Source organism: Aulostomus chinensis, chromosome 8 (genome assembly GCF_037954235.1).
Source record: "Aulostomus chinensis isolate RoL2024-O1b breed Wild chromosome 8, RoL_Achi_v1.0, whole genome shotgun sequence".
Classification (NCBI taxonomy): Eukaryota; Metazoa; Chordata; class Actinopteri; order Syngnathiformes; family Aulostomidae; genus Aulostomus; species Aulostomus chinensis.
The window spans coordinates 5,639,953-5,660,271 of record NC_141327.1 but is presented as its reverse complement, the minus strand read 5'-3'; the positions used below and the strand labels follow the sequence as shown (position 1 = coordinate 5,660,271).

Here is a 20,319-nt window from a genome sequence, read left to right as displayed (position 1 = left end):
GGCTATGGAGAGAAGTTCACAAATATAAGCAGACAGAAGAGAAACCAAAGACATCCATCAATTAAAAAATAAAGTATAAAGGAGAAACCGGAAGGACTGACAACTAAAAGGGTTATCCGATATGCACCGATGTTCTTGTCATTGTTGGCGATACAAATCGTATTAGTTAGTTCTGTATTCTGTAATCAGCTTCGTATAACTTTGTATGCAGGAAGTAATAAAGTTGTCAAAAAAACGAAGCACCAACAGTGCACCGAGTGGTCCCACTCTGCCTCCCAGATTTAATTTCACTTTCACGGGGCTTGAACCACCTCAACTGGCAGCGCGCTACACGACTCACGTCTGGCACACCGTCCAATCGCAGCGGCTCTTGGAAATGAGTGCGTTTTGGAGCAGCCAATTATATTTGAGAAGGAAATGACGCAGTTATCCGATTTCCTTGTTTCTTCTAAATCGTGTAGTCACTCTGAGAAGCTAAGTCATTCATCATAGCCGGGGCTGGAGGTATATTTTGCAGGTTCTTGTGGTTGCGAATATCCTTGACCACCTTCACAATGGTAAGAATGACACGCACGTATTCGAGTGCTGGGTTTTACGTTCGTGTAAAGTAGGATGTTGGTTCTTTTACGACGCTAACAGGAACAACAACCCGGCTAATTGACACATTTAGCATGCGCACAAACTTTTCAAACATTTTCGGATTTATGTCGTCATTTAATTGCATTCATTTATTTTTGCCAATATTGATCAAGTTATAAATACGGGTGGAGAGGAACAGGGACGTTGTTAGGCGGCAGTCCACCAGTGTAGCCTTGTTAGCTTAGGCAGTGCTAGCATTTTCCTTCTACCACGATGACACTGAACTCTAACGTAAATTAAGGTTAGACCTCTACGGTTCCGTGGGTGTAAACACCAGCTAAATCGTGATGATCTATTATCAGAAAAGATGACTTCACATTATCTGAACCATTATTTCCGACTGGACTTGTTAAGGGCCTTGCCAGCAAACAGATAGCTACTCTCGTAAACTAATATTAAAAATAAACAACAGTGTTTTGCTTCTCATCGATTTTTATTACATTTAATATTATATATTATTTCCAAGCCTCAGAAATTATCCCCTTTACGTTTGCCCCATAATTGAATGTTATGTGTGCATTATTACACTTTTCAAGCTTGTTATTTATATGAAGAACAGTGTGACATATATTTTCCAAGCGTCAAGCATTATTTTGTCCGTTCTTTTTAATAGTAGGGCTACCACCAAGAATTTCTTCGATCATTTCTTTTGTAACTTTATGTATTTATTTTAAAAAAATCTGAAGCCTAGTTTGATTTTTTTCTTTTCTTTTCTTACTTTTTATTCTTTTAACTACTGAAATCCTGCAGATATCCTCATTTGATGATGGAGATTTGTAACATCTTTTGTGTCTTGAGAAGGAATGTCAACATTTTGGCCATCTGCTAATGGATCAGCTGATTCTTTAAGTTCAGACTTGCAGACCTTTCTCTCTCTCTCTCCTTCTGTCTTACAGTCTATTATGTCCTATAATGGAGGGGCCGTCATGGCCATGCGGGGGAAGAACTGTGTGGCAATAGCAGCGGACCGCAGATTTGGTATTCAGGCTCAGATGGTCACAACAGACTTCCAGAAGGTCTTCCCTATGGGGGAGCGGCTCTACATCGGGCTGGCTGGACTGGCTACAGATGTACAGACAGTGTGAGTGGCTTTAACCTCCAGTGTTCCCAAAGTGGCCGGGTAGATATCATAATACTTCATCAGGATGACAGATTTTTCTCAACCCCAAGGGAGGATATTGGCACCAATTTGACAGTAGCTTACATTCCCGTGGGTGGCAATAATCTGAATATGGAGCTTATTCTAGATGGTCAGTATTTCCATTTAGGTGTTTACATTAGTTTCAGGGCTACAGACTAACTTCTTTCCAAGCTGTTACTTCACAATGAAAATATTATGGAGTGCACACTTAAGTTTACATGCTACACATTCCTATTTGTTTCATAGTTGTGTTATGGTTAAACAACTTAAGCTTCCATCAAGAAACGTAAGACTGAATTCTAAATTTACAGTAAGATGTGATTTTATTTTGTATTTGACGCAGTGGTTAGCCAACATCAGTGCATCTTCCATTTGTGCTCTGCATGTTGTGAAGGATTTGCAAGGAGTTGGGGAATTAAGTCTTCGCCACAAAAGTCAGAGCACTCCAAGAGTAGTTCATAATACACAGCGCTTGTTTTTTTGTTGATGCTCACATCATGAGTGACTCTGTCCATCCTTTTCAACACAGGCCAGCCTGATTCATCATCTGAATTGTGCTCCTTTAATTGTTGTACACAAGGATCTATTTTCTTGTTTTTGGCATCTCATTGTGACTCAATATCTCTGTCGCACACAAACACGCAGTGATTCTCCTGCTCATGTTTCATGTAATTGATGAGCAACAAAACACAGGGCATATTTTGAGGTTGAACTGGTGTGCCTAATCAAAAAACTCTAGTCACACCAAAAACAGGCAAAAAGCACCTAAATGGTTGCAGTCTGGAGCCCTGACTCGCTGGCAGCTGGACCGTGCATTGTAAGCCATTTTGCAACACGTGTGGCAGTCAAACTGTCACAAGGGCGTCATAATGGGATTCAATCTGATTATTGTCTACTCTGGCAATGACCCTATTCTGGTCAAGGTGACGGAAACACTTTTTTACAGTGCAGTACCTTATTCACTGTATTGTCTTATTTGAGTTAATATCAGAATTTTGCCATCCATGTTCCAGTGACGCTTGTAAACAATTGAAGTTCGAATATTTTAAGGGGTTTAAAAGTAAGGCGCTGATGCTAAATATCTGTTTCTTCACCGTGTGTTGTAGAGCCCAGAGGCTTAAATTCCGACTGAACCTCTATGAGCTGAAGGAGGGTCGACAGATCAAGCCCAAGACCTTCATGAGCATGGTGTCTAACCTGCTGTATGAAAGGAGGTGAGTGCACCGACCTGTGTGTGGAGCTGTGAGTCCATGTTGAGACTGAAGGACAACGTTGTGTATGTGTGATATCCTCATCAGGTTCGGGCCATACTACATCGAGCCTGTGATTGCAGGACTAGACCCAAAGACATTTGAACCATTCATCTGCTCCCTGGATTTGATTGGTTGCCCAATGGTGACGGAGGACTTTGTTGTGAGCGGCACCTGCTCAGAGCAGATGTACGGCATGTGCGAGTCATTGTGGGAGCCAGACATGGTAAGAAGTGTGTCACATCTGAAGTCAGGTCACTGTCACGGTCAGTTCTATCTAAAACAGCTAGTAATTACTGAGTGCAGCTCTAGTTCTACTCATGGAGGCAAAGGCTTTTTAAGAAGTCTTTCTGTACGGCCCCATGGCTAGCTAAGGTAGCGTTCAAACCAGCCTTGTTTAATCCAGTTGAACTGAACCCTGGAGCGTTTACCTCCTTGGTGTGGATTGTTTTGGTTGGTGTGAACGCTGGCCTCAAACTCTGGTGCAGACCAGTCAGCTGCTCTCGGGTCCACCTGGTAGGGGGGGTCTCGGACCGCTATCAAGTGAACTTTAGAACGGTTTACTTCTGATGTGAACCCCATCCACACCAAGCACAGGAAGCGTGCCGTTTTACACGTCATATTCTGTTTGTATGATGAGCCAACTTTGTGATTTTTAACATGTATGTGATTGTGAGCTTTTCATTGTCCACTTACCTCACTGGTTGCGCTTGTATGGCAAAGGAAAAAACATGGAGGGAGGCCCTCATTATTGCCTGTTGTCCTCTGTGATACGACTGTCCGATTGCAGAGCGTCTTTTGTGACGTGCGTGTATTAATACATTATTTAGTGGCCACAGTCTTCCCAGCCATTCATGTGCCCAGTCTGTTAAAGTCTGCTGATATGCAGTCCAGATCAGCACCAACATGAAAATGAGCAGACGATGCTCCAGGATGTAACGTAAAAATTGCAAGGGCTTTGTTGTCAACCAGCCTTAACTGTATAAGCAATCACCGAACAGCTTTACATGACAATTTTTGGACTGTTTGAGTTTGGCCTTTGTGAACGTGAACTGGACCGGTTGAGAAATTGCAACAACGCATCATCCTCACTTTAGTTCCAATCAGAAAACGGACCTTTTGGCATGAACACGACCTAAGATATTTGGAGCTCTGTGCAGCGCCAGAGAGGGACGAAGGGTCTTGATCTGCTACATGCTGCTTTTTAGGGAAATACTGTTGTTGTTCATTTATTGTTCATTTTTAGAACTATAAATGAACAACAACAGCATTTCTCTAAAAAGTAGCATGTTCCTTTAACAAGGCACCACTGCTCAGCAGAATAAGTTCTCAGTTCCAATCCGGCTCTGACACACAGCTGCTTATACTGGTACTGACAATACCAGAGCCTTTGTTTTTGTTGTTGTAGTATTATCTTTTTTTTTTTGTGAGCATTAAAGTTGTAAACCACACAGCGGTTCTTGTCCTCAAGATGAATAGCCATGATCCGCATCTAACTGATAACTGTTGAGCAGTTGTTTAGGCCTGTTCATTTTTCACAATGGCACAAAATACAAGTCAACCATGGAAACAAACACTTGGACAAATGGGAGATCAAATGAAAGGTCTTACATGGTGTCCTGCCATGATTCATGATGGAGCCAGCAAAGGTTCTGCTGAGTAAAATCGTCCTGATCATCGTGTCTCTGACCCGCAGGAGCCAGACGACCTGTTTGAGACCATTTCCCAGGCCATGCTGAATGCCGTGGACAGGGATGCTGTGTCTGGCATGGGCGTGGTCGTCCATGTTATGTAAGCGGGGGGGTGAAGGTTCGTATTTTTGGTTTGAGTTTCGGTGGAGTGTCTGATGCCTTTCTCTTCTTTGTGGCAGTGAGAAGGACAAGATCACCACCAGAACCCTGAAGGCCCGCATGGACTAAATCTCCCTCACCTCCAACTCATCTTTTGTATAAAAATCCTAAACAATGCTTGTTCTCCCTCTTTTCTTATTCATATAGTTCAATAAATGAACTCAGGTTTGAACTGTCTTTCTTGGTGGGATCACTACTGCTACCTTCACACTCCATCCCACAATGTCATACTTTTCAACTGAAACACATATAAAATCCATGGTGACACTGATGAAAACACTGCCTAATGTAGATGAAGATTTAACATCCTGAATGTTCAATCGATTCTACTTCTAACGCCCTTTTGGGTCCTACGTGTTGAGTTCATCGTGTTTATCCTCAGCCAAGAGAGTTTTAGCCACAAGATTTTAAAACGGGCATATAACAGGGCAGGCCGAGTGGACAGGAGAAATCCAGTGTCTGCATTTTGTATCACCGAGTAAGAGAAAAGAAAATATTTAATAATCAAGGAAACAACGTACAGTAATAACCAAATGGCTGAAGTGCCTAAAGGCCACACCTGCCGTTTGAGCTGTACAAGATTAAATTAGTCTACAAGGTGTAATAATGGACTTGACGACAAAGGATTCAGAGTTATCTTATGATCTTCTTTTATTTCCCTGGCAAAAAAAAAAAAAGACTAAGGATTTCATCAACAACAAAAAAGACGGTTGCCCTTTACTGTTTTATCATTGTGTCATTTGGGTTGTGATATCAAACCAGAATCCCCCTAATAATACAGTAATAATACCTCCAGTACTGCTAACAGTGACAACTACAGGAGGACCACATGACTAACAAAGGGCTTTGGAGTTAAGAGACTTATGTTAATGAGGCATGAAAGCAGAAATGAAAATGCGTGTAAAGTGAAGAATGAAGTGATTCAGGATCAAGTGGATTTTCTTGGCGTTCAGTGCTCCTGATGAAAACCCCTGGATTTGCTCATTTATGTCTCAGTCCTCATTCAAAAAAAACTGAACAATGAAGGATATTACAAGGCTCATGAACTAAAGTGCAACGTAGATGAGTGATAACTGGTCTATTGATTTGATCAGCTTAATTTTCTGATCGTCATACTCCACATATCTATATATTTGTTTGCAGCGAGTCCCTACACTTTAACAGAAAAGAACCCACCCACTGAAAAACAAACAGACCCAGACTGGTTATTGATGAGAGCTCTCGACTGAGTCTGCCGCTGCAGAGGACCCTCCTGAGGTTGGAGGCGTCGTCACAGTCGCAGGCCCACTGTCTGGCTCTTGATCCACCAGTGACGCTCATCTGTGAAACCCTCAGAGAAAAGAAGGGTTACAGGTGTCGTTCTTATTGTGTGCTATTAGATTTAATAAATGTTAGTGACCTTGAATTTTGACTGCCAAAACCTAATCATTTCATCTGTGAGTTTGAGTGAATATTTGTACCACAGCTGAGGGAATTCTCTCCGGTGATATTTAGAGTGTGAAAGAAAGAACAAGGCGGGACACACAACGGGACTTACTCATGAAATGTTCTTATTAGCTGTGGAATGGTTCACAAAATCTAAATTTAGTAATGCTGTTTCAAACTAAATCAGTTCATCAAATCATTTGAGGATTTATTACTACTCTTTAATTCATCAATTCCATTTTTGTACCACTGCGCCAGCGAAAACCAGAAGAATTACGCCTAGAGTGAACATTTCAATTTCAGTGTACTCCTGGGCTCTAAAGTCCACTGGGACTCAAAAGACGACTGGCAGATATTTTGGTGGTTAAGGGTCAAGGTCATTGTTACACACAAACGTATATAACTGCTACAGGGAATTTCCAGTTTCAGCTAATTTCCCTGCCCCCCCCCCAAAAGTTTGTCTGAGTGAGCAGGGAGGAATGTAAGACCCAGTGTGTGGACTGAAATCTGAATCTCTCAGTTTTGCTAAGGAAAATCAATGTTCTGCTCCCTCACTGGGAACTGAGGGTTCTAAAGTGTCACGTAGCACTGCACCATGTTTCACTGAGATCGTGACGAAAAGTTTCAGTAAACTCTCCAATGTCACTGGTGTTCTCCATTAAAGGAGCTTGGTTTTATCATGTGAGCCCAGTCAGACTTATTTGTTTAAACGTCTGTTTTCAAGGCTGAGAAAAACCTCTTGTAGTCAGCTAACGGTGTTGTCAAGTTGTTCCTCCTCTCACGCCATCCTGCAGCATTCAGACACACCAGAGCTGAGGAATGAGTCAACAAACGACAAAAACAAGATAAAACTCCCTTTAATATGCAATGAATCATTTTCAAGTAACCTTCTTTTTTCTACTGTCTGTCGGTAACAAAACAATACTGTATACAAACACAAAATTGCTACATTAATGTAAACAAGATATAAAAATGATTCTTATGGTAATAAAACAAGTATTTGCTGCAGAATTCCCCTTTTTATGCTTTTTTTTGTTTTGTTTTGTTTTTTGTTTTAGATCGACCTCCACCGAGCTCACGGTTAAAATCCCAAAAATATTCAAAAACAATATGGCAACATAACATTCAAACATCAATTTTTTCCTTTTTTTTGTCTTTTTGTTATAACACTCAGATGCTAAGTTTAGTGGTTTGGTGGAGTCTTGTGTACACATCAGCCATGCATTTTTGATATTGCATTCACTTTACTTTATACACCGTTATATATGAATGTGTTCGACCACCCGTCTTTCTGTCAGTTGTACTCTGAAAGAAGCCTGATGGAGACTGTCAAAGAGTTTCTCATGCAATCTGGCCATTCTGCATCTGTGTGTGTGTGTGTGTGTGTGTGTGTGTGTGTGTGTGTGTGTGTGCGCGTCTACTAGAACTGATAAGAACAACATGAACAGAAACTGAGGAGACTGTACTAACAGACTTCACTGCTGAAGCGGACACACTCGTTCAAGGCATTAGTGAGACAGTTCCTGTGCTGGCGTGAGGACAACTGAGAGGCAGAAGAATTGAAAAAACAAAACCAGGGAGATTATCAGGATGTTGTTCGGTATTCTGCGAAGGATTTCACAGGTATTCCTTGCATGGGAGGAGGAGGTAGAGCAACCTCGAAGCATCCTTCCTGCTGGACTTCTTTTTTTGGAACGGGAGAAAAGGGGGAGAGAGAGAAAGAGAAAGAGAGAGTGACAGAGAGAGAGAGGGAGAGACAGGAGGGGGGGTGGGGGTGGAGCCACCCGGAGGTGAGGGACTAGAGAAGTAAGTGCGTGACAGCAAGTGACTGGCTGGAGTGGAGGAGATGAGTCTATGACAGGATGTTGGACATGAACTCGTAGAATCGTTTGGAGTACTGCTCCGGGTTCACCGTTGAGATCTCAGCCCCCGCCTGAAACACGGGGGGTGAAGAGATGTAAAACACGAGAGACAAGTCCCATAAGTACTACTTTTATTAAAATCGAATTTTCTGAACATAACCTATGATAAGATTTACTGGTAGAGAAATGTCTTCAGTCATTATCTGATCACTCAATGAGTTAAAATGATGGTGAAAGAGCCTGTGGCCTGCCACTGATGGCAGGCACCGAATGAGCTGGTGTGATGTAGACGTGACAGGAAATCTCTCTTTTCTCTCCGTGAGGATTTCTTAAGACCCAAGGCAACATTTTACAGTTTATGGTTTCTCTGATTAAAAAAGTGGTCCTCGATCATAAATATGCTGATACAAAACAGTGCAGAGCGACCAGATTGCTCAGAGACACCTGGTGTACTGTAGTAACCTGTAAATCCACATACGCATGTAACCCACACACTGGCTTACTGACTGGAACTGTATTAGTAATCCAAGACATTGACTTCTGGAGTGTGTGTGTGTGTGTGTGTGTGTGTGTGTGTGTGTCAGACTAGAGAAACACCAATAATATATCAACAAAATTGCAAACCCTGGGACCAAATGCATGAATATTTAATAACAGACAGAAATATGCATTCACATTCTTGATGACATTATTGAACTGTTTGTACACATGCTTCAGTTTTATGGACCTCAAACTCAGGGGAGGGGGGCACATCACTAGTGAGGCTCAGAGGGAAAAGAGCTCGCCTATGTGGAGGGCTCAGCAGTGGTACCACCACCAACAAAATTTTTTAGCTAGTTTGGAGCTTCAGGGCCCAATGCCTACCAACTGATGCCAGAGGTTCGCTATACATGAGATTAACATTACAAAATGATCTATTCACAATAACACATGACATTAAGAACACAACACCCATGGAATGGAGATGAGGAATTACTACATGTGGAGGAATCAGCCTAGTTACTGTTCTTAGCGACTGGGTCAGCATGAGTCGCGTGTGGATGTATCATATAGTCGGTACAGGTTTTCAGAAGTCTTCTGAATGTAACTTTGACAAAACCAATTGAAGCAACAGAGCTGGACCTAAATCTCCATCATATTGAAGTGACTTACTACAAACAACTGTTGACACTTGCCTGTCAGTGGCTGCACCGTTAGCCTACTCTGTTGTTACCACTGCAGCTCTAAAATCAAAACTCAAGTTAGCAGAAGGCCAACTGGAGGTAGCCAGCTCAGCTAGGATAAGTCCCTGGCGTGCATTCTCTGCCCGTAGAGCGTACTCAGTATGCAGCGAGGGAATGTTTCCACAGAAACAGACTTGATATTCTGTGAAATGCAGAGCGGCGATGAGCATAATGAGCATGTGAGACTTTGTCTGGTGAGGGCCTGAATGTCAGGGATGCTCATTTATACGATGCACTTAAAAGTTAAAATCCCACTTTACAGGCTCCCACTGAATTTTAGGAGTGGACAGACTGAAGAAAAATGTATACTCACCCCATGTTTCACAGTTTTGGCAGCATGTGCAGCTTTTTTCTTAGCATCATAGTGCGTGAGGATGTCGATGATGGCCATGAAGTACACCTCCTTCTTGACGGCACCTTGCAGAGTAAACACAGCGAGAGATTCCTGAATGAGCTGGAGAACGTTGGTGTGGTTGCTTTAGTACACTGACACGTGTTGCTGGAGGACTACAGCAGGGTCCCTCCACTTTTGCTAGTTTTATTGTATACAGCTGGACTCTACGCTACACCTTCTATCAGATGGGCAGATTTTAAAGACGAGGCTCACTGTCGTGGCTCTTGATTGCGTAAACGTCCACAGAGGGGTCAAATTCCCCGGGCCCGAAGAATCCCCCACAGTTGAGGGGGTTTCCGGGGCTGTCGGGAGGTGTTCCAAAGGAGCCAGTTAGCACACCTCCACCCATCCCGTCGTTCTCATACTCCTCCTCCTCTCCAGCTCCCTCCACGTCCATCTCCTCCTGCTCGGCCCGCTCTACATCATGGATGCCCACCAGCAGACTGTAGTCCATGATCTTCAGCGTGGCCAGGAACTGAAACACATGACAACACCAACAGGTAACACTCAGTCCTTCACTGCACGAGCACATCTGTTCAGGTAAGTATTTGCTCATCAATTCTGGGTGATGAATTTTTGACCAGGTGACTGAACCTATTTATCAGCACATCTTCATAACACAACACCCCAATACAGTATGTACTCAAATCAGAAACTGGCCTGTCAAGCAGGGATTCCCAAAGTGTGAGCTGCCACTAGGGGGTGGGATTTTCCCACACAATAAAAACGTGTAAATAAACATTTTCTTTGTAAAATGTCAAATCAAAAGCTGACACATTAATGAACAAATACATGCAGGCTATTCAAAATGCACCTCATCTTAACATGAAGTGTAGAAGAAGTTATCTTGTATGCACTGTATATGGCATTGTTGTGGGGGGTTTTTTCCCAGAAGGTGTGGGGAATTGGGGGTGCGTCGACCCAGTTTTGATGTAGAGGGGGGTTTGTGGCCGAAAAAATTTGGGAACCGCTGCTGTAAAGCTATCGCACACACTCAGAAATAACTTAATAGAATACGTACTTCTACATCACGTTTTAGCTTCTCCAAAAAGTACTTTTTGTTGTCGTCGCCTATCTGCAGCTTCTGGCCTTCATTCAGGAAGTCGTTGTCTTTAAAAGTGGGGAGTTCTTTAGCCTGAGGGGAGGGGAAAACATCAAGATATTGAGCAGTGGCACAAGAAGACAATGACCAACTTTAATGTCCCATTATAGGGATAGCTCAGATGAAATGAAGTGGGGTTGTGTGAGGTTTTCTGCCACAGGTTACATCTTCCATCAGCAGATGTGGGTCAGCGCTTCTTTAATGCAAGGAGGGAAACTAGCAGTGCTCTAATGCTTGTAGCAGTACAGCTGAGGATGGGGTGAAAATTTGTTTTAATCCACAGTAGAAAAAAAGACCGAAAACCAATAAAACCAAACAATATATGTACACTTCATTTGTAACATGTGCATGTCTTTACTTTTGCCATCAGAAAGCCTTTTCTTTTGGCTCTACAGATTTCAACCATACAACCTCCTTTGTGTTTCTACACGACACTACTGCATTACGCCACAGGATGGCTTTCTCGCTCCAACAGCTGAGCTACAGTGCTGCATGTGTAAGAATAAGAAGAAACTTCTACAGTTAAAAACTGTGAAGCCAGTAGAAACGACTTGGATGACAAAAGAACAGCAGTGGTAATGTTACAAATTCGTGTAAATGCATGTTTATTTTTCAGGTGGATAAAATAAAGTCCAGTGCTGAGTGTCGGAGCCACGACTGCTGTCTGCTTCTCTGCACTGACCCTCTGATGTTTTAGACCCTTATCATGAATCAAGCCCTTCTCTAGAACTAAACTATAAGGGAAGTAGAGGAGTGAGGCAGTAAATGCTGGCATTACTACAGGAGACATGAAGGGAGGCAGATCCACAACACACCTTATTCCTAATAATCACTGTCTTCAATTGTCGTTTCACAGGTTTGCTTCAAAGTGAGCTCAGGGCATTTATTTTTGGTCCCACTGTGTAAGGAGCCATCACAGCAGAAATACAACCTACCTTCTCCTTGTCGCTGGCTTCCCTTGAGACTGTCGAACCCTAAAAGTGAAGACAAACAGAATAAAAATAGAACTCATTGAAAGCAGTTGAGGACACGTAAGAGGCATTGTTCGCATATTCATGCATCATTTTCAGACAGCATCTGTTCAAACTGTCAACATCAGAAAGCGACTGTTGTTTCCTCAAGAGAGTACTTGACAGGCCGGCAGGCATATGCTAGATCTGATTAACAGACACGCTGACAATCCCTTGCAATCACTTTGTAATAAATAAATAAAAATTGTATATTTCTGAAAAGAACAGTCTTAATCTGCTGCCTTGTCCAATCCATATAACATAAATAGGGTATTTGTACAATAAATTAAATGAAATCAATTATTCTTTAGTAACAAACTCATAAAATACATATATTTTAGAAAACTTGGAAGTATTATGAATATTATCTTAATCAGTTATTAGCCTTCCCATAATCCATGCTTTCTTTTTACTTATTTCTTCATTTAATTTTTTTCCCCTTTCAATGTTTTTTACCCATGTTCTGAATTCACTATAACCTTTGAACTAGTAATATAATATAATATAATATAATATAATATAATAGTTATGTCTCATAGTATTACATTGCATGTGTATCATTGTTTGATCAGTGACTTGAATTTCTGGAGAATCCACATGGTTGCATCATGAATTGTTTCAGCTACTCTGGAGGTTCCATATCACATATGACAGTAGGCCGTGTACCTTCAGGTCATATTTGCGATGCACAGTGAGGCGATGGCTGAACACATTCCGGGTTACCACCATGTACGTCTCCACCCCGTCCACTGTTAGCCGGTACATGCCCAGGAACTGAGGGAGCAGCGTGTTGCCATGACACTCCACTATAAACTGGAGACAATGGAGAGCAGAGGAGTGTGGGAGTGAGGAATCAAACATACTGAATGCAAATGGACTGAGAGTGGACACAGCACAGCATCACTCCAGCAGAGCTGCATCACTAACATGCCTGAAAGAAGCTTTTGACTTATTTCACAGACTGATGCTTTTCTCAGCATCCGTGACCACATTACAGACATTTAGTGTCAAAGCACTGTTATTACTGATGCAGCTGTCTCTGTGGGTCTCTACCTGGTGGTATTTCTTTAGGATGTTGTGCATCTCAGCAATGTCCTCACTGGACACAGTTTTGATTACAAAGCGGTGGTCATAGCTGGAGAGGAAGCGGTTCCCGAAGCGACCCTGAGAGTCGCTGTTGAGAGGAGCGCTCCTAGTCAGAGAGTTCTGCCAATGAAAAGAGGACAGACTTTTTATTAATTATTTATTGTCAGAAAAAAGACCTTTCAACCAAAAAGCTTTCTCCCCTGGTCACAAATGGCTCACCTGGTAGTCTTGGTCATCGATGCAAAACCTCTCCCTCAGGTTTCGAAACACCATGGGACAGTATTCTTTGAACTTAAAGCGACTAGGCAGGTTTTCTCTGACGAGAGAGAGATACCCAGTTAGAGCAGCATCATCACTGAACGGGAGGAGGAGGAGGAGGAGGAGGAGGAGGAGGGAGAAGGAGGAGGCCCCCCCCCCCCCGTTTGACTCTTGCACAGACAATAACACTGTTCAGAGCTGACATTTACGGTGAGCAGCTCCTTTTACAAATGTGTTTGTTCCTCTCCTGTTGCTGCTGTATTACAAAGTGCAGCAAACATCCAAGCCAATTCCTCATCAACACTACATTTAAGCTTTTAAGCTTTCAGGTAAAACTTTGTGTTTCCATTTCAGACTCTGTCTCATTTTGGTGTTTACCACATTGCTGTATTTACACTTAATGGAAAAGACTTATTTCATAGTCATAGATTCAATCAAAATGACAGGGATCATCAAATTAATCCAGATGAATGGAATCAACGGGTTCACGACATCAGGTGTTCATGTCAGGTGACCTTGTGCGACCCACCCTGGCTAATTCGGAGTAAAGGTACGGTTTATGTAGTTTTGAGAGTATTTTTCCACTCCACGACTAGGGAGTTTGCTGGAGGTGATCAGCATCCAGCATCAGCATATTATCCTCAAACCTACAGGGTTACAAGGTACCATGTGTAAATCTAGCACAAGCATAACTATCTATATAATCTCCAGTCTATCAAGAGTCTGTCCACCCACAGATTATATTTCTAGTTTGCTGTGAACTTCTCAGAACTACATAGGGATCCCTAAGGGACCACTTCTTTATTTTCTTGAGGAACATTCATTTTTGTTTTCATTTTACCATGACTATTTTAGAACCACATAGGGGGACTTTTTACTTCTTTTTGCCTATAATAGTCTGTTTCTATTTTGCTGCCATCTTTCAGAATTCTGAAAGAAACATATGAAAAAAGTTTATAAATCTTGGCAAACATCCGAATGTCTGTGCTGCTGTTCATTTGTTTTTAATTTTTTTAATACTTAAATATTTGTCGTGTGTGTACTCAAGTCCTGATGCACTCTTGGATTTGACACGTTCACTGGGACTCTGCTGAGCCAGTTCAGCTAGCAGCAGGTTGAAGTCACTTCAGCAGTTTGTCCCAAATGATGAAGTTGTGTTTGTGAAGCATAATCAGTGCAGCCCCGGCTCCATAAGCACTCTTCTCCTGCAGCATTCTCATCTGAAATCTGTGTCAGTGACTGCTGACTGATTGACAGGTGGATGTCACAAACTTATTGGTTAGTACATGTCGTCAAAAGCATGCTTCACTTTTGTTTTACAAGGAGACAAATCTATTGGATTCTGATATAAAAATACAAAGCCATTGATATTTTGGTAGTTTATGGAGTGTACAATGTCAGCAAAGTGCTGAACTGAAAGGGTTAATTGGGCTTCCCCGCCCCCTAAACAGTTCAGCAACTGTGACATGAGGATAATTTGAATTGCAAAGCAGCACAGTTGAGTGTTTGATGGTATTTTAAGGACAACTGAAACAAATGAATGTGCAGTAGCATCACGTTTGGTGTGACGGCATTCTGAAAACAGAAGGCATCCATCCATTCAGAGGACGTATAATGCAACAGGGCACCATGTGTCCTTCCTGACCATATTAGCTATTGATGCTCACACTGAGAGTTTGAGTAAAATTTAGAAAAGAAGAATAATATGAGAGGAGGTGACAGCAGGCGAATCGCACATTGCTCGGTGACCCCTGTTTACACCGGGATTACAGACGGTGCCTTGAGCAGGCTGCACCATGCATAAGCTGCAATGTACCTACTTGTTAAATAGGTGGTTGTCCACTTTGATCTTACTGTAGGCTTTAAAGTCATCTGGCATGAGCATTACTGGTACAGGCACATTACTTAACTCGTTAATCTGAAGGAGAAAGAAAGACAGAAAGGTAGAGACATCAGATGATAGCTGGAACAAGAGAGAAAAACACATTCTTTGACATCAGTTACTTAAAAGTGATTAAAAATAAAGTGCCCCATCTCAGATTGTAGGACAAAATGAAAAACAACAACAACAACAACAACAACAACAAAAACCTGTCAGCTGATTTTGTGAAACCTGAACACATTCTGCCAATCTCTGGGTGTGTTTACCGACATCAATCAATCATTATGGGAGCAGAGAGCACGCCGCCGTTGAACCCTCCACACTGATCGCTTCCCCTGATATCCTGCTGCCAGAGCAAACTCTCACTCTGATGATGGATTTCAGAAAAATCTTGTAGATTATGAAGAGCCAAATCAAACTCATACAGCCCTCAAGGCAGACAGGGTTAGGGTTGTAATAGGCAGACGTGATTTTTTTTCCCAGTGAGAGCAGGACAGCCGATGGCTGATTTATTACTCCAAAATCTTGATGTTTGGTTTTGTATCTGAGAAAATCCAATTATGTTACTGCCACAGATTCTTTATGTGCACAGTGCAGACATATTTTTGTTAATCTACTTTGTGAGCAAATGAATCAAAGGATGCTGATTATGTTAAAGTTCCATTATTCCTTTACAAATTCTATGACATTACCTGCAATACGAATCAATTCTTCACATATTGTGACTCAAACTCCTGCTGATGCCAGTGGTAAAGTACTAAGAGTAAGCAGTAATAAAATAAGTGAAGCCATTTCACCTTGGTTAACTTGAGATACACAAAAAGTACTTCATACCAGTCAAGCTCACTCTGATTACCAATTCAACCTTCAGGTTTCGTACAGCTTTTTAAAGATAAAATTTTAAGCAAAGTATGTAAAACATTTCCAGACTGTCGAAGACTTTCATCACATCTAAATTGTTACAATGAATCCTGCAATTATTAAAAAAAAGAATGACTTTTTTTTTTTTACATACATCATCAGTGTACATTGTCTTTGTTCATATTACCTTTGATTGCATTATAATCATGATTATTTACTGGTCACCAATCTCGATACCGGGAGACAACAAGCAAATATGGTAAGGCCGCTGTGGCATTTCAACTATTAAAAGATTGTGGGTTTACTAAAGTATTTACATAGATCAAACATCTGGTTGTGAGGACAATGGACCACATCCCTCAGCTCAAAAACACGATTTAAGTGAAGCCTTTCCAAACTTTCAGACAACAACCGCAGTTTGGAGTCAGACACAAAAGATACATTTTTGCTTTCATTAGTTGTAAACAGTTGTTCAGTGCATACTTTGAATAGTATTTAAAGATGTCTTCACAACAGTAACCACATACCAAGTTGTGAATTCAAAATGTGTATCAAATATAAATGTTTCTAACAACTACTTTCTAAATGACATAATATACCATTCTCAAAATCAGACAAGAGAAACATTATAAAATATTTTTCCCCCCTAGATTATCAATGAATCTGGTGATTATTTACACAATTTATGCATTATTTATTCTTTAAAATGTCCAGACAATTTAAAAATACTCATTGCAATTTCATAGCTCCAAGTTTTCAAACTGTTTCTTTTGTCAATCCAACAGTTTGAAACCCAAAGACTCTTCATATTCTCATCTCTTAAGTGATTAAAATAAAGCTGCACATCCTTGAACTCCAGTAGTCTGGAGCCAGCGACTGCTTGAAAAATAATGACCGATTATCTAAATATTTGTCCATTAATATTCTTGACAAATTGATTAAGTGTTGTAATTCTAGACTGACTGACTGACTGAGCCCTTCAGTGTTAAAGAAACATTCCCCGGCAGTGAAGCTCTGCTCGACCAGACCCGACATCTGTGGTTGCTGAGGGATTAATGGCATCATACCGGTGCTACAGAACATTAACTTAACACCGTGCAACAGTTAGTGGCAGCGAGGTCCTCACACCGGTTGGGTGCAATTAACAAATACATTCAACTTCTGACGGAGGGAAGAACACTTTGATGAGAAGTCTGTTTGGTGTCTTCCATTGGCTTCCCACCCACACCTCCAATCACCAAGCTGCCTGCTGGCTGCATCCACACACCCACAGGCAAAGATCACCTGCTGACGACTGGAGATCATCTGCTACCTTCTTAAACTCTTAATTGTTTGCATTTCATTCACTGTGCAGTTTCATTTAACAGTCTGACAAAAGTTTGTAGGTTTCACATTGATTTTGCATCTCACAGAAACCACCTGTTGGCAACAGCCAGGCACATTAAATCATTTCCACTGGTGAGGATGTTGTCACCATCAGCTGCACCTTCATACATGTCCAGAATATGCAGTTTCCAGTAGAGATCAACCAGTTATAAGTTAGTCAATTATTGGCTTGGATGTTTCTCATTTAGCATACTTTCCTTAATAGGCATATATTTTAGAATCCCTTTTTTGACTCAGTAATGTACCAAAGGGGGAAAAATAAGACTTAAATGTTGGTCTGAGGAAAGTCTGTAAATTTTGATTCAGCAATTCTTCATTCAGTTCAGTGAAAGACAGCTGTGAACTTGAGGCACTTAAATGTCCATTCGGTGTCGGGTAACTACTCAAATATTGTCCCTACTAAAAGACAACTTCTACCAATGCATTAAAGCCATAATGCAGATCAAAGATAATCCACGTCTTTCACACTGTGGTCCTGTCTCACTACTCAGTCCTCCGGCATCACTCTGTGTAAGTGTCTGTTAAAAGGAGTGCAAGCAAGAGCAAGCTGCAGGTGCAGAACCATCAGTCCCTCACCGTGCTTTACATAGCCAGGGGATGCTGAGCCAAAAGTGAATGTGATATATTTTTCTATTCTATTTATAGGGAAGTGATGTGATGGAATAAACTGGAGCAGCAGAATACATCAAGCAGCGACTGGAAGCTCAAAGCAGGTTTATTTCACTCGGCATGCTGCAGCTGAACGTCGGTGTAACCTGCTGCCTGCCTGCCGGTGGTCACACCCCTCCCACTCCCACTCCATGCCTGCACTGGAGCAGCTCACGACTTGGCTACCAAACGCTCCACCGTCCATGATTTATGACCATAGATTGTTATCGACGTGCACTGAGCTTAAACCTACAGAGGAGAATCTTAAAACACACCGAAAACGCACACCTCATGCACAGAACACCGCGGCTTACGTAGATACCAAGGCTCCAGCAGCTTGCTGTATAAAGACAGACTAGCGTAGTAAGACTTAACTAACAGAAAATATGACCATTCGGTTTAATACTTGGCTATTTTCCATTAATTGCAGAAATTGCACAAAGCTTCAACAGCATCCAGAGTGGCTTGACAGATGAGGGCAGCTGGCTAACATGCTAGCTAAATCAAAACAGCAGCATAAACAAACCGCTCGCAAGCGATAGTTTAACATTTACTCACCGTATGGTTGACACCCCACATTAAAACGCTGAGAATGGGCTCGCTTGCACGGAACAATTTCACTTTCTGTCCTATAAAATGCTTCTTTTTTGTCTTGGTTTTGCTAGCGCTGACAGGCGCTGCGCTGGTGCAGTTGGATGACATGTCTCAGGCTGGGACTTCAGCGTCGTCGCAAGACGGCACTCGCTGTGGTATAGAGCCTCGACACACAACAAAAACTCGGAAGGGTAAGCGCGTTAAAATTATAAGTGCATTGTGCTCGTCGACATACTCGCAGCGAGTCTCTGGTTGGGATAGCTGTCTAGTTGGGGAGTCAGCGGTAGAGCATTTTGCGCCGTCACCACCCTTCCTCCTCCCGAGCAGGCCGCGGTGGAGTCCAGAGAGCAGTCAACGTTAGCCGGCCATCGGGCTACGGTGCAGCCCTTCTCAGTTATAAGAAAAAAACAACCTGGGGCAGTGGACAGTCGCTGGACAGCTCCTCTGTCGTCCTCTCAATGTCTACAATCCCCAAAGTATGTGACGCGGTTTCACACGGACCTGGGTAATCCCATCCTGATGCGCCTCAGATTGTTGTCAGTCTACCAGCGCTGCGTTCGGGGTCTCCTCAAGATGGCGTCTGAGCTGCACCTCACCGTCAACAGCGCCTCCAGCAGGTTGCTGGAAGAACTACACGGGTTCTTATGTTACCCTGGACCAGACCAGCAGTACCTGGATCACCCACATGCCACACAGTCCAAAACGGACCTGTACCTGCATAGATCCCTATCCACCATGAACCGCGCAGTCGGGTTGGTCAAAGTAAAGAAAATGCATCTTGTCCAAGGAAGGTCTTATAGCCATATACGTACTCTTAAAATCCATTGTATGTTCCACAGCCAATATAAAGGACAAGATAATTAATTTAAGTTTAAAGAATCTATCAATTGAGAGCTCTGTTCAGCATAAAAAAAACTAAAGTTTGTTTTTCATTGTAGAATGTGAACTCTCACAGATAATAAAACATACAACAGGAAAGCACTCAGAGTGAGCACAAACACTTGGTTGTGACATATTAAATTAAAGGAGGTAGCAGTGTCCAGTGGCTCCTCACAATCCTGCAAGGGATTTGGGAGGGAGTTGAAACCAGATAGCGTTTGGATTTAACCTGAGGGAGGAGGCTAATGCTGCACTGTGGTGCCAATATCACAGTCACACCTTTAGTTTGCCTTGACAAAAAAAACATTGAGGAGTGATCCTTGTTTACGACAGTGTTGAGAAACAACAACAAAAACTGCTCAAAAGCAGGTAAGCAAAAGTACCACTAAAAAAGATTACAGTTAAAAAAATATACATTCAACATTTGTAGTGGTGTTAATGAATCCAAATTTAAGGTATTTTGCAGATTGTTACATGTGTAAGGTGCTTTTTAAGAGAATTACACTTTTTCTATTTCCATTTTGACCCATGGATTGTGGAACAATAACCTAATTTGTGAGTGAGAATTAACATTGTATGGTTTCACAGTAAAAGGAGATTAAATATGCAGTGAGGGTATTTGTACTAGGGCTTTATTGCAAATACAAGTACCATTAGTCGAAGAAATATTCAAAGACTCAGTGTTATCATTTGTATAGTTTGCGTATGAGCCTAGCAGCAACCTATGGTTAAGAAAATTACATTAATCAAATGAAAATTACTGACATTCAATAGCTTCTTTTTATGTGGATGGATAAAATAGCGTCATCTGCATAAAGGTGCAGTTTTC

The 20,319-nt window shown here is 41.9% G+C and overlaps 2 protein-coding genes across 4 annotated transcripts; one reads left to right on the top strand and one right to left on the bottom strand.

The window, feature by feature from the left end:
* Positions 1–402: 402 nt before the first annotated feature.
* Positions 403–5,057, top strand: psmb3 (proteasome 20S subunit beta 3). Its single transcript, XM_086210596.1, has 6 exons — positions 403–557; positions 1,536–1,720; positions 2,887–2,994; positions 3,079–3,256; positions 4,727–4,821; positions 4,901–5,057. Exons 1-6 carry the CDS (start codon positions 555–557, stop codon positions 4,947–4,949), a joined length of 618 nt encoding a protein of 205 aa, XP_086066722.1. The 5' UTR covers positions 403–554; the 3' UTR covers positions 4,950–5,057.
* A 2,087-nt stretch (positions 5,058–7,144) lies between these two features.
* On the bottom strand, positions 7,145–19,201 carry LOC147256910 (phosphatidylinositol 5-phosphate 4-kinase type-2 beta-like). Of its 3 annotated transcripts, none has more exons than XM_086210594.1 (10): positions 18,576–19,200; positions 15,061–15,158; positions 13,202–13,298; positions 12,950–13,102; positions 12,563–12,709; positions 11,822–11,860; positions 10,806–10,919; positions 9,998–10,259; positions 9,704–9,807; positions 7,145–8,238 (listed from the first exon to the last, which is right to left on the bottom strand). In XM_086210594.1, the coding sequence occupies exons 1-10, from the start codon at positions 18,717–18,719 to the stop codon at positions 8,158–8,160; spliced, it is 1,239 nt and encodes a 412-aa protein (XP_086066720.1). In that variant the 5' UTR covers positions 18,720–19,200; the 3' UTR covers positions 7,145–8,157. The 3 variants fall into 3 exon arrangements, with proteins under 3 accessions (XP_086066720.1, XP_086066721.1, XP_086066719.1); XM_086210595.1 differs by lacking the exon at positions 7,145–8,238 and adding an exon at positions 8,254–9,532 and having other exon boundaries at positions 19,113–19,192; XM_086210593.1 differs by lacking the exon at positions 7,145–8,238 and adding an exon at positions 8,256–9,532 and having other exon boundaries at positions 18,576–19,201.
* Between the last annotated feature and the right edge of the window lie 1,118 nt (positions 19,202–20,319).